Below are 17,333 nucleotides of genomic sequence, written 5' to 3'. Positions count from 1 at the left end.
TAGCCTATATTGTTTGCTCCTTACTATATTGATTTTGATTTGATTAAGAATATTTGAGACAAATTAAAACGAGATGTCTTATTCTACTTTACTACTTACGTTACTACTTACAAGATTCATAATGGGAGAAAAGTATATCTTGTCAAAAAATTCCAACTTGAAACAATTTTTACTTAACTACTTTGCTGGCATTTGAAAAACTTTATTACTTAACTGAAGCATCTAAATTTAAGCTTTTTCGTTATTAAAAATGACCACTCCAAGCTTCTTACTTCCATTGATGATATAGTAATTAGTAATAGTTTCACAAATTTTAATAATGAACAAACAAAGAGGTTTTACTTGTAGTTCAGACGTATTGAGATTGTTAGCAACTATTTGGTGAATTATACAGAGTATGTTTATTGACATAAGTTTAATTTTTTCAACTAATCAAATTCATTCTGTAAAAGTCGATTTTCTTTCCATTTTAAATATCTAGCCGCAAATCAGTAAAAAATTCATAACCAGCCTTGCATAAAAAAAAGAATATAAAATCGATTCTTGAAGTTTGTTTTTATATCCGATCAAAAAGTTCGATGTACAATTTCTTATTTAAAATAAAAAATGTTTCGAGGTTTTGCGTAAAATGAGACAATCGACGGCTATTATTTAAAGCTCCGATACTTTTCCTACAATAGTACGCAAATTCAAGTCAGGTGATGCAAGGTGCAAAAGTTTCTATTACATTTTGTTCTTTTATTGACATAATTTTTTTCTTCGTTCGGGTTAAATCAATTAGCCAGACAGTGAGCTAATGTAAGGTCTAGTATCGTATAGTTTTGTCTATTATCTCGTTTGGTTTAAATTCTTTACAAATATGGCTAATAAACAATTTTTTCAATTTTGTGTAACCGCTTATATTAATCTATTTTGGTTGCAAAATATTTGAATTGAAAAATAACAAAGAAATACAAAAACAAAAAAAAAGGTATCAAGTTAATTAATTACACATACTCAAAGATTGTTTCACAACGAAAACACTTAGTCACAATCACAATGAAGTACAAAAGCGTAGTATCAATCAATTTATTATTTCTTCATTTATTAATCCTACTAATAACACCAACAACTCAATTCGAATTAATAGTAAATGATCAAGAAATAGAAAACCCAAAACAAGTTTTAAAATCAAAATTTAAAAAATTAGTTCCTTTGGAATTACAAGAAAATTTAGAAATCCCAGTTAGACCAAATCAAATTAATTTAAGAGAAAGTTTTATACAATCTAAGATTAAGGAATCTTCACCACCACCTCCTTTAAGACCTTTTGAAACTAAAAAATATACAAATAAATTAAAGTCTTTATTTAGAAAAAGTAATTTGAAGTCTGGGTTGGTCAATGTGGAAACTACTTCTTCTATCACTTATGCTACTGAAACTAGTTCTGAATCTGATTTTTTTGAAATTGACACAGATGATGAAGAAGATGTCAAACTCAATCTGGATTTGAGATTAAAGGATGATCACACTAATCAAACTACAAGAACCACTATAAATTATAATTCAGTATCGGTCAGTATTGCTGTTTTAGCAACTTCAACAGCACCTACTGTTGAATCACCTCAAACTTCACAAATTCCAACAATCCATTCAAATAAATCATGGATAAAAGAATTTCTACAATTTAAAAAATCACAAACTCAAAAACAACCAAAAAGATCATCATTAAATAATCATCGATTAAAATCCAAAATAACAGAATATGAAGATTCATTAAATAACCCAAAAGATCTTAAAAAATGGGTAAGATTAATAGCTTCTCCACCACCACAACAATATCAACAAAAGAAAAATTATTTAAAAAATATAAATCAAGAAATTGAAATTGATATAAATGAATTTATATCATATTTAGTAAAAGAACAAAATTTTAATGAATCAGATTTAAATTTTTTAAAATTTAAAAATTTAGATTATGGATTAATTGAAATTGAACAAGAATTAAATAAATTAAAAGAAGATGAAATTTCAAAAAAACCGAAAGTTATTAGTATTGGTGGTGAAGATATTATGAAATCTAATGATGGCTCACTAATCAGATTAGAATTTTGGGTGTTGTTCGTCTTCTTCGTGTCCTGTGTTGATTGTATATGGTCTAACGTAATATAAGAAATACTCTAACAACTTATATAAGTAACAACGATACTAAGAATTATATAAAAAAACAACGAATAACAAGAACTATACAAAACTTTTTCTATTTTTTTCTAAATTTCTAAAGCTTCAACATTAGTTGAACTCAATCTCCATAAAATCATCATAAAAGCACTTCTAAAAGGTTTAAATTGTTCAGCAATATGTAAAACATAAACATCATGAATTGGTTTCCAAGTTCTTTTTGAATCTTCTTTATTAAAAAATTTAGATCTCTTTTTTAAATCCTTTTTTTTGGATTCATCTTTATCACATTCCTTTTTAGCTTCATCTAAAGTTTCTGGTCTTTGTTCCAAATATTTGGCCATTCCTCTAGCTACTCCTAAATCATCTTCTGCAAAAACGTCATTTTCTTCTAATGTAAACAATGCAAACATTTTAGCTGACCATATTCCAATACCTTTTAATTTACATATTTCTTCATAAATTTCATCAACTGTTGCATTAGCATAAAATGAAGTATCTGTTAATTTACTATTTGAATCTGTGAAAACTTCACTTATATGTTTTACATATTTTATCTTGGGACCTGATATACCTGCACTTTTTAAAGTTTCATCTGACATATTTTTAGTTTTTTCAGCAGTTGGTACTTCATCATCTTTAAATAAATTTTTAAATTTATTTTCTATTGATTTTGCTGCTGCTCCACTTACTTGTTGTGCTATAACTGATCTTATTAAACTATACCAATATAAATGGATTTTATCAGAATCAGAATTTTGTAATTTTTTATCAAATTCTTTTGATCCAAACCCATTAAAATTTTGCTTAACTACTGTTGGATATAATGTTGGATCTTTTTGTATAACAAAATTTAAACCTTCAATAAAAGCTGGTGTATGATATTCAGTAAATTCTTTTGGTAATTTCAAATCTTTTGGAATATTTTCATGATCCAAAAATTTTTCAATTGAGGGTTTTGATTTTTCTAATATTTTTTCAGGATTTTTTGGAGCTTTGGGGTTAGTTTTAGATTTTGGTTTAGTAACTTTATTTGGTTTTGATTTTAAATTAATATCTTTTGGAATATCAGTTAATGTATATACTTGAGACGTGTTTTCTGCTGTTTTATCTCCTGATTTATTTGATCTTGTGATTGCTCCCATTTTGAATTGATTTTTGAAAATAGTAATGGGTTTGAAATATCTAATTGAGATTCTAATTTGTTTAAATAATCGAATTGACAAAATATTGAATGATATTTAAATGTGATACACGTAAGAATAACATAATTAGTAATGTAGCAATATCCTTTTTTTTTTTGCTGCAAAAAAAGCAATATTATGGGGAAATTTCATTTTTAGTATTACACAAATTACATCAGATCAACAGCAAATTAGTATAGTGTTACTCATCAAATTTATATTAAAATAGGTCTCAATGATAAATGGAACTGCATTTTAACGGTTTTTTCAATTCGAAAGGTGCATCTCGTAAATGATTTTCGATGATGAAATCGATATTGATGTCACTATTCAATTTTGCTACGGATGTTTAACACTAGAATCAAAAATAGATCAAAGCCAGTTAAAACTATCTTACAACAATTTCATACCAACAAGCTGTGTACAATTAGGGACACCATTTTAGTTGGTGTTGTCATAATCTATAGTGGTTATTTTCAAAATAGTGACTCCAAGTCTATAATGACATAAAAATACAAAACACGACAATGAAGGAGATTAAAAAAATTTCAAATATCAGATATCACATTCTTATATGCAATATAACTATCAATTACTTACTAGACGTTACCAACAATAATATCGTACACATAGCTTAAATTTTGACCATACCTAAACTTATACATTTTTCAACACGACAGCACATATATCATATAAATCATAGTAGTCAAAATGAGTCAGTGGGGAGTATATCAAGCAAATCAACCCCAAAAGAAATCATATCAAGAAATGACCCAACAAGAACAAGCAGAAGAAGGAGCAAAACAATTCGTGAATTTTATGCAATCATGTCCTGGAAAAACAGCAATGGCAGGAGTTAGTGGATTTGCATTAGGTGGATTTTTTGGATTATTTATGGCATCAATGGCTTATGATGTACCTGTGGGGACAGATGCAGTAAAACATATATCAGATTTACCATTTAAACAGCAAATGAAATTACAATTTTCTGATATGGCTAAAAGATCATATAGTTCTGCTAAAAATTTCGGATATATAGGTATGGTTTACTCGGGGGTTGAATGTACTATAGAAAGTTTTAGAGCAAAACATGATATATATAATGGTGTAAGTGCTGGTTGTATAACTGGAGCTGGATTAGCTATTAAAGCCGGACCACAAGCTGTTGTTATTGGATGTGCTGGATTTGCAGCTTTTAGTTTGGCTATTGATATGTATTTACATAGTGATGCTGCTAAACCTCCTAAAAATGATTATGATTTATGATTAACTAAGTAAAAAAAATGATACAAAATATAGATGTAGATGTATTAATTGGTAATACTTGTAAATAAAAATTAATGTATATTAGTATTGATACAAATTATTTAATAATACAGTTAAGTAATTGATTTTCTGAAATTGTCTAATGATAATGTTGTAATGTATCTAGTTATAATGTGGTGGTAGGTTAACAAAAATAATAACAATAATTATACTTAAAATCAGATGCATAAATTGAAGTAATGAAAAAAACTATTAAAAACAAAGTGAAATTTAGTACCCAATATTTTTTGTGCTGTATGAAACTTGTAAATTGATTTAGTAGACTGGACTGATTTTTCTCTTGTATCTTGGTTTTCACAAAATCTAGGTCTTGAAATAATTTGTTTATTTTACTTGAATCTTCACCATCTATCCCTTCTTTTGATAGCCTCAAGATTTCACTATCTATATTGAGTTCTTGATCCAGTAGATCTAATTCCACCAAGATCTGATCAATTTCATTTAATTTTAACTCTATTAATTCTATGTTTGTTGTGTCTTGTAATAGTGCAAGTGTCTCATAGTACTGATTGAAATGATCAAGTAGTTTAGATAATTTATTCTGGATTCTCTCAACACTTTTGTTGTCTTGATGTGATTGTTGTTGTGATTTTTGAATAATTGGTCTAGGACTTATATTTCGTCGTTGTACATTACTTTGTGAAGATGAAGAATGACTTATATTATTTAATATAGGTAATATTTTTCTAATTGGCTGATTCATATAGGATCTTTGTTGTTGCTGTAGTGGTTCATTGTTTATTTTGGATTTATTAAATTTATTTGTAGATTGATTTCTTGTTGGAGTATAAGTTAGTGGTAATGGATCTCCTAGATTTATGTGATCTGATTTGTAATGTGATGCTGTATAATTTGTTTTTTTCATATTAACATTGTCTATAATATTGAATGTTCTGTCTTGATCTTGTTTTATCTTTATCAAAAGTTAAGTTTTGGGTTTGTTTACATTTTTTATTTTTTCAAGATAATTTGTTTTTTTTTTTTGTTTCGAGTTTTGAAATTTTGAAACTGATTCAAATTTTAACAAGTTCTTCCATCAACTATTTAATTTTTAATGAGCAGGAAAAAATTATATCTATTGGCTCAATAAGTTTGAATAAGCCAATTCATTTCAGCAACTATTCTGGTCAATCCTATACTCAGCAAATAATAAATGAATTTAAAATGTCAGATTTACTTAAGTTTATTTGGGATCTACTCTCTAAATATTACAAGACACAAAACGGAAAGTGAATACTATTTTATAGAAAATCTTCAATGTCCACTTGATAAAGTGAAACAATCACTTTTAGTTTAGTCTTGGTCCAATTATTCAATTTACCCACATGGATCTAAAATTATAGGACTAGGTTGCTACCAAATATTCATCATAGAAAAATATCACAAACTTCACAAATTTCTCCAATGATCATTATAAATTTACCCCATATTTTATAGCAATTAACTTATCAAAACATCAATAGTTACTACTACTTTTCGTAGATAACAATATCTGCTCAAACTAACCAATCATCAATCACATGGAATGTCCTTTCAAGATGTTTTGAAAAGAGGAGATGATTTCCTAACAGAATACCCTAGAACAAATCCATCATGGAATTTTGCATCTCACGCAACTTGTCTTATGATGATAACAGGTACAAAAATAATACTAAATACATTATACAAGCCATTTATACATAATATAGAAAAACTAGATCATGCATTACAAAAAGCTCGAGAAGAAAATCGAGGACTTTTGACGGTGATGAACCATATGTCAGTAGTTGATGATCCTGCTTTTTATGCTGCTTTACCTTGGAGATATCATTTAGATATTGATACTATACGATGGGGATTTGGTGCTCATAATATATGTTTTTCAAATGCTTTACAAAGTTGGTTTTTTAATTTGGGGAAAATATTGGGGACAAAAAGATTTGGAGAGGGTCCATTTCAAGAATCTTTAGATGCTGCTATAAGAATATTAAGTCCTGATGATACGCTTGATTTGGAATTTACACCAGGTGTCAAAGAAGAACAAAAACCAAATATTTTACAAACTGTAAATAATTATCATAATCAACAAAATACAGAGTTAGTTAAATTCATTAAGCCAACACCTGAATCAACTAATGTATTAATGTCCAAAAACCCATTCATAAGATCAAAAACTTCATGGTTTCACGTTTTCCCTGAAGGATTCGTGTTGCAATTACAAGAACCACATCAAAATTCAATGAGATATTTTAAATGGGGAGTATCTAGATTAATTCTAGAATCAACTAGAGCACCAGTTGTCGTTCCAATTTTTTCATACGGGTTTGAAAAAGTAGCACCAGAAGATTCTGCAGAGAAAGGTATCAAGAGATGGTTACCAGATAATATCGGAGCTGAAATCCATATGACTATTGGAGACGCATTACCAGATCAAATAATAGAAAAATATCGTGAAAAATGGAGAGACTTAGTTACAAGATACATAGACAAATCCAATCCAACTGATCTTTCACAAGAATTACGCACTGGTACAAAAGCAGAGGAATTAAGAAGTTCATTAGCTTCTTACTTAAGACAAAGTGTATTGGATATACGAAACAACATACCTTTATTTAATAGTGAAGATAAGAGATTTAAAAACCCAAAATTTTGGAAAATTTATACAAACACTGAGGGTTTTAGTGATCCAGATGTAAATTTTGTTGGTAAAAATTGGGCTATTAAAAAGTATCAATCTCATTTACCTGAATATGAACCTGATAAAGAATAAAATTGATTGAATAGAATGTAATATAGATTATTTAAATAGATTTTTGAACATTTCATTTTGTAAATATATAATAATAATTATAGACAAAAATTTTGACATTATACATATTACACAAAACTTACTACTGAATAATTTGAAAATTTTCAAAAGTTTATTAAAATTATATCATTCTAGATATCAGAATAGAACTAGCATAAGCAACATGATTATATAGTCAAAATGTTCAAATCCTCAATTGTAAAGTACCCAAAACCAAGAACGATACTACTACGGTACAGAAACTTTTCATCAACTTCACACACTCAAAAAAACCTAATCAAACTACCGAAAGTTATAATAGAAGAACCAGTAAAATACAACAACAAAGTACTACAACAATATCATGATGAAATAGCAAACTATAAAGCAGATCATAAACTACCGACCAATCTCAAAACCCAATTAATAAACCTGAAGATAGAATCAATCCTACAAAAAAATGAAAACCAAAAGGAAACAATAGACCTAATAGAATTTGCATTAACTAACTCCAAATCACCAATTCCACTCCAAACGTCAATCTCATTATTCAACAGTCTATACGACCAAATCACCAAACAAAAACCACAGTTTCTAGAACCAATTGTGAAAAGTCTCCTAATAAATATACAAACCTTACCACCAAAAACACTAATCCTACTACTTGATTTCATTTCCAAGCAAGGTAAAGTCGAAATGATCGAAATCTACAATAGAATAGGCGTAAAATTCAGTGATGAGTTTATATCAGAGTATCTCACATTTTTATCATCATCTAATAAATTAGTAATAAAAAATTTCGAGGATTTAGTGAACTTTAAAATTAATGACACTTTAGTTTCACAGTTCAATGACTATATAGAGGCTTTGTTTGAGAATCACTTACCTGAGGTACACTGTTATGAGAATTTGGAGTATAGTATAGATAGAATACAGTTGTTGATCAACAATATTCTTTCAAAAGTGAATATAACTTCATTGTCTATAAATTCAATGTTGACATTGTTTAAACTAAATGAGGAATTTTTATCAGTTAATAGATGTGAACAATCTAACGAAAGCAATTCAAAATTAGTCAGAAATTTAGAAGCTAGAGAGAAGCAATTTTTGGAATATGTCAAAAATGAGAATATGGAAGAATCAATAGTAGAAAGTTTATTATGTACCTTAAAACTCCAAAACTCGTCATTATTAGCACCATTTACTAAACCAATTCAATCCAACGACAAATTTTCAGAGATCCTTAAATTTCAAGCCAAAATTTTCGTAAAAAACATAAAGGAGGAAGAGCTACTCAATCACCCAAAATCACTTGAAATCTCAGAAGATAACTTTGAAAAGTTAATATCAACAATATCAAATACCCTACCAACATTAATACAACCAGTAGTAGAATTCTACACAAACGAAGGTTTAGAACTAACACCAATAATCTACAAACACATCCTAGATCAACTTATACAAAAGAACCACTACCATCAAGCTATAAAAACATTCCAAGAATCAACACAAAAAGTATCTTGGTCAGAATCAATAAATAATCCCACAATTACAAAAACACTAAATGATTTAATCCAATGTGTATGCTCCAATCTTCCAATAAGAGAACTGTTTCCACTATTCCAGAAAATCAAAGCTAACTTAAACCAACAACAAATAAACATTGATTCAATTAACGTCCTCACTTCAAAAATGTTAGACCAAAATCTAGTTGGAGACACTATAGAATTACTCAAAAGAGAACTTCCAGACCTCAAGAACAACCTAAAAAAATTACCAATAGATAAATCATACGGAAAAAAGTACCTTCAATTGTTCAATACAATCCATGACTACGTCATATCAAATGAATCTGACACGACAATAAAAAACAATTGGTACTTATTCATTCAACTTTACAAATACTTTAATATTCCAGAACCAACAATTTTACCAACTTTAAAATTTTTCTGTTCACACAAAAGATGGAATTCAGCATTACTAATATTCACCAAAATGTGTGACTTAAACCAATTACACGGTCATCACAATTACCCACCCCCATCAAAACAAATTTATTCCTACCTTCTTAAAGAATTTGGAGATAATTTATATGAAGAAGGAGTTATTGAAATCCATGATTGGTTGAAAATGGACACTTCGATCGATAGCATAGGATTAGAGCTCAATAATATATTAATGAATTCATATTGTAATTTACAAGATGTTTCTAAAGTTCGTGACTTATTTAACTCAGCTTTTGCGGCCAATCAAATCAACGAATCAAGTGCTATTATTTTACTCAAGGCATATACTTATAATGATTTGAATTATGTGGAGAAATTTTATAATAATTTGTCGCAATTTGGTTTAGAACCTAACTATGAAATTTACAAGCAATATATTATAGCATATGCTTATTATGGCCAAGTGGAAAAAGCTTTTGAGTTGTTGGAAGAAGAGGATGAATTTGAAGTTAATGAAGATCTTTTGATTAATTTATATAATTTTTGTTATATTGCTGATCAACAAGTCAAAATTCCAGAGTTGGCTTCAGAACGTTATCCAGAAATTTGGTCAAATGTAGTTAGTAGTGGATTATTGATAAACAGTGATGGGTATACTAATGAAAAATTTTTAGTTGATGGAAAAGAAATAAAGTCTATAGAGTCTATAGAATCTTAATTTTAAAAATGCAATGTATATGTTAAAAGTCTAGATTAATTTAGTATTATTAACTTTTGTAGCAAACCTTAAAGAATTTAATGTTTCATTAAAATTCAGTTCTAATGGAGAAATATTCACAAACATTAGTGTTTTAGAATTACCTAAAAGACTATGCTTTAATAAATAAGTTAATTTTGAGTTTCTAAATGGGATATGATTATCACCACCTTGATTTTTAGAAAGACTTGCAATAACATCACCTAATGAGGATAATGATTTGTTTATAGATTGAGTTTCTTTTAATCTATCTCCTTCTACTTGTGATTGTGAAATTCTTTCAGATCCTGCTAAATCTATTAAGTTTAAAGTACCTGATGTCCGTGTTTGTGTTTTATTGTTAAATCCATTTATTTCTATTATAAAAATTGAGTGAGATCTTGATGATTCATCATTTGATTTAGTTGATGCTGTGCTTCTTTTTGAGTTGACTTTTTGTAATATAAAGGTGGATTGTTCTATTGATGATAATGTGGTGGTGGTGATGTTTGTGATGCTAGTTTTATGGTTTATATCATCGTGTTTTATCTCATGTTTAAGTTGTGAGTTTGAATTTAGTAAATCAATTATATTTTCATTGTAAATTTCCAAAAATTTACCAGTTAGTGAATATTCCCAATTTGGATCTTGTTGTTTTAGTTCTCTAATATAGTTGAAGATCTTATTTAATGACAAGGGGATCATACCATTTTGAGGGTGTGACATTGTGAAAGTTTTACCTGAACCTGTTTGACCGTATGCAAATACACATACATTTAATCCATCAATACAACTTTGAATTAACTGAGAATATTCTTCGAAGATATACTCGTTGGATTGGTGCATTGAGAAAATTTTGTCAAATTGAAATTTAAAAGTGTTCTTGGTAGTTGATATCGAATGAATTCCATTATTTGGTTTTGATATTATTAATTCTTGTTTCGCTTCATCATTTAAGTTGTCTTCGTTTAATACAATGTCTGTTAACTTTGATTTTTCTGGAACTGATCTAATACGACAAAATACTCTTATATTTCCTTTTAAACCTTGTAATTTTGCATGTAGAATTCTTCTTTTCAATTCTTGATCAATCATTTCTTCTTTCATTCTGGATATTTCAAACTTCATTCTTATCAATTCTTCCGTTCTGGTCGAGGATTCTTGATTTAGTTGAATAACATGATTTCGTTTTTGGGTTGTAAGATTATTTAACTCATCCATTTCTCTTTGTTTTTCACTATTCTTTAGTTTCAATTGATCTAATATTGAGGTGCATCTAATTGATTCTTTTTCTCTTTTGGGGTTTTCAATATTCTGTAATGAATGAATTTTAAGTTTAATATCTTGAATTGATTCAGTTAATATTGCTAGTTCCTGCTTCTTCTTAAATAAACTATCATTAATCTCTGCTTCTTGTGTATTCAATTTTTCTTGAAATTCCTTTTTGATTTCCAATAGCCTATGCTCTTTTTCTTGATCCGATAACTTCAATTTTTGTTTCAAGTCATTAACAATTTGTTCTTTCTCATCAATTTTATTAATATAACTCATTTCTTTATCTTTTAAAATCTTATCGATATCACTAAAAATCTCTTCTTTTCTTAGATTTAACTTAGTTTGATGAATTACAATCATTTCTTGATCATTTATTTCAAATTTCTTATTTAAATAATTTAACGAGTCCTTTTCGAAATTTTCCAAATCTTTAAAATTACTATTTAATTGATCCAAATTTTGTTTAATGTACTGAAATTTACTTTCAATATTGAAATTATTAAGGATTTGAGTTTCTAATTGGTTCTTGATTGTTATTAGGTTTGTTGTTACACATTCTAAATCCATTTGTTTTTCATTATATATTTGCCTTAATGAGTAAGTGTCAGTTTGTGAGTTTTTAGTTGGTGCTGATTTGAATTTTGATGATGACGAAGTGGCTAATTTTCTCATTTTATTTTGTTGGATATATTTATTAGGTGATGATACTCTAGATGATGAGTTATAACTATTGTTTGTTTGCAATGGTATTTGGTTATTCCGTATCTGTGTATTTGGTGAATGTGATTTTGATACTGAATTCAGTAGTAGATGATAATAATCATTTTCTTTTTCCCCTTCATCGTGAACCTGTAACATTTATATATACAGTGTGTGAGAATATTAAAAATGAATGTGAAATTATAATTTCAACAAGTAATTTGTTTCAAAATTGTTTCAATTGTTTCAAGTATGTTCTAGAAGTGAAATAAATTATGTTTTGTTTATTTACTTTTGATTTGCTTGTCACCAAAGTCAAAGTAGAGACATAACAACAATCACGACATCAAAAATAAATCCATTACACAAAAGTTTATCATATGAATTTTTCTTAGATGAGTATGATTTTAATTTTATAAAGAATCAATCTAACCAACTTCCATATTCAAAAATCTACCACAATTGCCAATAATGAGTCCGACGACTAAAAATTTAAAACCAAAATCAATATTGAAAAATAAAGCACAACCTAAAGTTACTAAAGAAATACCTAAAACTAAAAATATAACACCACAAATATCAGAAGAATCAATTGAAGAAGATGAAAATCTAGAAGGATTATCAGATTTGGATGAAGATGATGAAGTGGACGTAGCAGATATATCAAGTGGAGAAGATGCATCAAGTGAGGATGAATTAGATGAAGAAGAACTAGAAGAACAAGAAGATGAAAGTTTTCCCTTAAAAAAGAAACAAAAAAAGAATAAAGATGATGGATCAGAATCATTCGCAACTGCATTCAATTCAATTGTCAACTCTAAAATAAAAGCATACGATAGAAAAGATCCAATATTAGCAAGAAATAAAATTACTCTCAAAAAATTAGAAAGTGAAAAATTAGAAAATAAAGCAAAAAAAGCCATTTTGGCAGAAAAGAAACAATTTCAAGATAAACATAGAATAAAACAATTATTACCAATAACAACAGCAGAAGATTCAAATGAAAATATTAAATCGTTATTAAGTAAAGAAAGAAGTATGAAAAAAATAGCACAAAAGGGTGTTGTTAAATTATTTAATGCAGTTTTATCAACTCAAATTAAAACTACCACTGAACTAAATAATGTTAAAATGGGAGTCAGTAAAAAAGAAGAATTAATGACTGATGTTTCAAAAGAAAAATTTTTGGATTTAATTGCAGCTGCTGGAGGAGAAGAATAAAATTACACTAAAAAATGTGAAAAGATGCAAAATTTAATACCATATATTCAAAGAATTTTTCATACCACGAAAGCTACATCATCTTAATTGTCACCAAATTATTCGATTCGTAGTGAGGTTTGAATTAAACTTGCAAATAAACTAATTTTTTGCTATAATTAATAAAAGTTTTGCCCACATTGAAATTTTAAAATTCTCAAATGTTTTATATATCTTTCTTTTCTTTTTCTCTTCTTCAATTGTGAACTTACAGTTGATGTAATTCAAAAACAATTTGAATAATTTAAAAAATCAAAAGCTTTATTAATCACTAGATCTAAAGCTTCAAATCGATTTATCAGATCTTTGGGAACTGATTGTTCTACTTACTTGATTGACACGCATAAAGTTGGTTTAAATATTGTGTTGCTCATGATGCTGATTAAATGACTGAACTTGTTGTCTGGTCTTAATTTACCATGACACTGAAATAATGACAATCAATCAAATTACCCCAGAGTTAAACAAAATAGTAAAGCGCAATCTCAAAGAATTTTCGGAAGAATATAAAAAATTTGGTGAAATTTTCCTGATAAAGAAATTAATGAAAAATGGATATAAATAGGTCTTTAAATTAGTAAGAATAATGGATTAATTACAAAATTGAGCTCAAATAGGTCAATAGGTACAATGAATAGGTTTACTTCTACTGCAACAATTGATCAATCAACAGAAAGATCATTAGATTTGACAGAAAATACGGATATCTCAATTACAGCAACACCCGGTACACCAAATTTCAGATCAAGTGAAGATGATACTACAATTGAGATTATAAGGGATACACAATCTTACGAAGAATCACAAAGTACTCCATTTGTAGACGAAGTGATGACATCAACCAATCCACCAAAAAATAGATGGAGAATTATAGCATGTCTTTTATTCAATTTTACTTTGGGATTTAGTGATGCAGCACCAGGTGCCCTTTTGCCATATATTGAATCTTTCTATAGTATTAATTATGCAATTACTTCATGTATTTGGGTAAGTAATGCTGTTGGGTTTATTTTAGTTGCTTCTATATCTCATAAGATTCAATGGTTAGGAAAGCGGTACAGTTTTCTTGTTGGTACAATTTTAAGTTGTATAATGTACGCGATTGTATCTAGTGGCACGTACTTCCCTATAATTGTTGTTGGTTTCTTTTTTGGAGGTTGTGGATCAGCGATAGTTGCTGCTCAATGTAATGTATTTTTAAGTAGATTAGATAAACAATCCAAGTATTTAGCATTTTATCATGGGACTTATGGTGTTGGTGCAACTGTATCTCCTTTGGTAGCTACTAGTATGGTTAATAAGGGTATAAAATGGCATTTTTTTTATTTGATTTTGTTAGGATTGATGCTTTTAACTTTGGGTAATTTATTCATGTCGTTTGAAACTGCTGATGAAGATTTGCAAAAATGGTATATTGAAGATGATCAATCGCCAAACATCGAGTTAAATGACTTGAACTCATTGAGAAATTCATCAACCACTACTCAAAAACTGGACATGATATTAGCTTTGAAAAATCACATTACATGGTTAATTGCATTTTTTTGTTTATTTTATCAAGGTGCAGAAGTTTCATTAGCTGGTTGGATAGTTACATTTTTGTTAGATTATAGACATTCAAACCATAAGACAACCGGGTATATTGCTTCGGGACTTTGGGCTGGTTTAACTATTGGTAGATTATTATTAACTCAACCTATACATAAATTTATTGGAATCAAGAGAGGTGTGTTGATTATTTCTGTGGTGTCTATAATTTTAGTTGGTTTGACTTGGGGTATACCAGTAATCATAGCAGAAGCTACATTAGTTTCAGTAGCTGGTATATTCATTGGTCCAAATTATCCCCTTTTAGTGACTTATGGAACACAACCAGGTCTTATACCCAGAAAAATTCAATTAGTTTCATTAACTATAATGACAGCATTTGGATCTTCTGGAGGTGCTTTATTTCCATTTTTGACTGGGTTATTATCTCAAAGATTTGGAACTTTTGTTGTCTTACCTATTTTTATTACATTGTATTGTTTGATGACTTTACTTTGGGTTATGTTACCTAATATTGAGAGACAGAATAAAGAGACTAGAAGTAATTTCGGATTTTGGGAAAGAATTTGGTAAGTTAGGTAATTGGTTGATTTGGTTACATTCCAATAGAATCGTATAGAATTAGAAATTACAATATAGATTTAATAAATAATAATTAATTAATTGAATAAAATAAATTTTATAAGACGTAGATTCATTTTTCTCTAAACTTAGTAGTTAATTTTATTTGGTAAATCAAATCTGAAACACTCTCTCGATACTTTGAAAGAAAAAAAAAAAAATGATTAAGATTTTAAAAATTATGTTACTTAATTTTTCCTTCCTTATTTATAACTTTAATTTGCCAACACCTTCAAATCACTATCAATTGACCATCCTTCATTCTATCTCAATCTAGCATTAATCAATCACAATGGCAGTAGAAAAATTAATCAAACAAGGTCAAGAATCAATAGACTCCAAAGATTACCTAAGTGCAATTCAATCATTAACTCAAGCAATAAAAGAAAATCCAAACGCATTTCAAGCATACCTCAAGAGATCAACAGCTTATCAAAAACTTAAAAACTACGATGACGCAAAGAAAGATATATCATCAGCATTCACTATCGCAAATGAAAGAGGTAAAAGATCAGATATTGGAATTTGTTATTTCAAATTAGGTTTAATTTATTATCAACTTAAAAATCTCAAAACTAGTTTAATTCAATTTCAAAAAGCTAAATCATACGATTGTAATGAATCTACTTTGGATATGTGGTTAAGTAAATGTGAATATGATTTGAAAAATCATCCTGATTGGAATATTGATGATGATGATGATGATGAGTTTAAATTAGATTATGAACAACCAAAAGAAGAACCCAAAGAAGTGCCAAAACTCGAGGAACTAGATATTGATGAAGAAGAAAAACAACAACCAAAATCAGCTACAGCAACTGCATCAAAAGAATCAATCAAACCTACAACCACACAAACTCAACCATCAATTAAATCAACAAATATTGACGTAATCAACAAAATAGCACCATTAAATACCAAAATAAGAGATGATTGGTATCAAACAAATGAACAAGTTATAATAACAATTTATGCAAAAAATGTACCTCAAGATAAATTAGATATTAAATTCGATTCAAATTCATTATCTATTTCATTCCCAAATAAAATTACCAATTCAGAATATAATTACAATTTAGATCCATTATTTGACGAGATCAATCCATCCGAATCATCTTATAAAGTATACGGAACAAAACTAGAAATCTATTTGAAAAAAACAACTCCAACAAAATGGTCAACTTTAGAAAAACCACAATCAACCACAACCACTTCATCAGATTCAACTCCGGCTTACCCTACATCATCCAAGAAAAAAATCAACTGGAATAAATTTACAGTAGACGATAAAGAAGTTGGAGCTTCAGGAGATGGATCAAATGATTTTTTCCAAAATATTTACAAGGATATGGATGAAGATTCTCGAAGAGCAATGATGAAAAGTTATGTACAAAGTAATGGTACAGTTTTAACTACAAATTGGAAAGAAGCTAAAGATAAAGAATTTGAAACTTCTCCTCCTGATGGTATGGTTGCTAAAAAATGGGGTCAATAAGTTAAAATTTTGCTCAAAAAGTATGTTTCTATGAGTTGGTGTATAGGGTTTATCAAAATATCAATAACTAATGAATTAAAACTAACTAACTTTGGTCGGATACTTTTGTTCTTTCTTTATTCTTCTTTAAGCTGAATTTGTAAACTGATTCAAAAATCTCACACAAAATCACTTACCGGATTTATTTACCATAAAAGCAACCAACACAAATTACAAAATAATAATTTTGCATTCAATTCAAATTCAATTGACATTTTAATAAATGAATGTTATTCAAATCATTACTTAATCACAAATCCTCACTCTTTAAAACATA

General features: G+C 28.2%; 10 protein-coding genes across 10 annotated transcripts; 7 read left to right on the top strand and 3 right to left on the bottom strand. All coding sequences in view use genetic code 12, as the record gives it.

Annotated features, from left to right (window-relative positions):
• Positions 1-1,038: 1,038 nt before the first annotated feature.
• On the top strand, positions 1,039-2,151 carry PGA46 (Pga46p; the record flags this gene model as incomplete). Its single annotated transcript, XM_051763838.1, has 1 exon — positions 1,039-2,151. The coding sequence occupies one exon, from the start codon at positions 1,039-1,041 to the stop codon at positions 2,149-2,151; it is 1,113 nt and encodes a 370-aa protein (XP_051619329.1).
• Positions 2,152-2,249: 98 nt separating this feature from the next.
• KGF54_003268 (DNA-3-methyladenine glycosylase II) lies at positions 2,250-3,305 on the bottom strand (the record flags this gene model as incomplete). Its single annotated transcript, XM_051763837.1, has 1 exon — positions 2,250-3,305. The coding sequence occupies one exon, from the start codon at positions 3,303-3,305 to the stop codon at positions 2,250-2,252; it is 1,056 nt and encodes a 351-aa protein (XP_051619328.1).
• Positions 3,306-4,112: 807 nt separating this feature from the next.
• TIM22 (translocation channel protein) lies at positions 4,113-4,610 on the top strand (the record flags this gene model as incomplete). Its single annotated transcript, XM_051763836.1, has 1 exon — positions 4,113-4,610. One exon carries the CDS (start codon positions 4,113-4,115, stop codon positions 4,608-4,610), a length of 498 nt encoding a protein of 165 aa, XP_051619327.1.
• A 184-nt stretch (positions 4,611-4,794) lies between these two features.
• On the bottom strand, positions 4,795-5,535 carry KGF54_003266 (uncharacterized protein; the record flags this gene model as incomplete). The annotated part of the gene is made up of 1 exon (XM_051763835.1): positions 4,795-5,535. One exon carries the CDS (start codon positions 5,533-5,535, stop codon positions 4,795-4,797), a length of 741 nt encoding a protein of 246 aa, XP_051619326.1.
• A 660-nt stretch (positions 5,536-6,195) lies between these two features.
• Positions 6,196-7,419, top strand: TAZ1 (lysophosphatidylcholine acyltransferase; the record flags this gene model as incomplete). Its single annotated transcript, XM_051763834.1, has 1 exon — positions 6,196-7,419. The coding sequence occupies one exon, from the start codon at positions 6,196-6,198 to the stop codon at positions 7,417-7,419; it is 1,224 nt and encodes a 407-aa protein (XP_051619325.1).
• Positions 7,420-8,133: 714 nt separating this feature from the next.
• Positions 8,134-10,101, top strand: KGF54_003264 (uncharacterized protein; the record flags this gene model as incomplete). Its single annotated transcript, XM_051763833.1, has 1 exon — positions 8,134-10,101. One exon carries the CDS (start codon positions 8,134-8,136, stop codon positions 10,099-10,101), a length of 1,968 nt encoding a protein of 655 aa, XP_051619324.1.
• A 30-nt stretch (positions 10,102-10,131) lies between these two features.
• KAR3 (Kar3p) lies at positions 10,132-12,252 on the bottom strand (the record flags this gene model as incomplete). The annotated part of the gene is made up of 1 exon (XM_051763832.1): positions 10,132-12,252. One exon carries the CDS (start codon positions 12,250-12,252, stop codon positions 10,132-10,134), a length of 2,121 nt encoding a protein of 706 aa, XP_051619323.1.
• Positions 12,253-12,564: 312 nt separating this feature from the next.
• Positions 12,565-13,314, top strand: RRP15 (Rrp15p; the record flags this gene model as incomplete). The annotated part of the gene is made up of 1 exon (XM_051763831.1): positions 12,565-13,314. One exon carries the CDS (start codon positions 12,565-12,567, stop codon positions 13,312-13,314), a length of 750 nt encoding a protein of 249 aa, XP_051619322.1.
• A 669-nt stretch (positions 13,315-13,983) lies between these two features.
• On the top strand, positions 13,984-15,474 carry KGF54_003261 (uncharacterized protein; the record flags this gene model as incomplete). Its single annotated transcript, XM_051763830.1, has 1 exon — positions 13,984-15,474. One exon carries the CDS (start codon positions 13,984-13,986, stop codon positions 15,472-15,474), a length of 1,491 nt encoding a protein of 496 aa, XP_051619321.1.
• A 340-nt stretch (positions 15,475-15,814) lies between these two features.
• On the top strand, positions 15,815-17,017 carry SGT1 (co-chaperone; the record flags this gene model as incomplete). Its single annotated transcript, XM_051763829.1, has 1 exon — positions 15,815-17,017. The coding sequence occupies one exon, from the start codon at positions 15,815-15,817 to the stop codon at positions 17,015-17,017; it is 1,203 nt and encodes a 400-aa protein (XP_051619320.1).
• Positions 17,018-17,333: the final 316 nt, after the last annotated feature.

This window comes from Candida jiufengensis (assembly GCF_024610255.1).
Source record: "Candida jiufengensis strain CBS 10846 chromosome Unknown scaffold2, whole genome shotgun sequence".
Taxonomy (NCBI): domain Eukaryota; kingdom Fungi; phylum Ascomycota; class Pichiomycetes; order Serinales; family Debaryomycetaceae; genus Lodderomyces; species Lodderomyces jiufengensis.
This window is presented reverse-complemented; position numbering and strand designations above follow the sequence as displayed.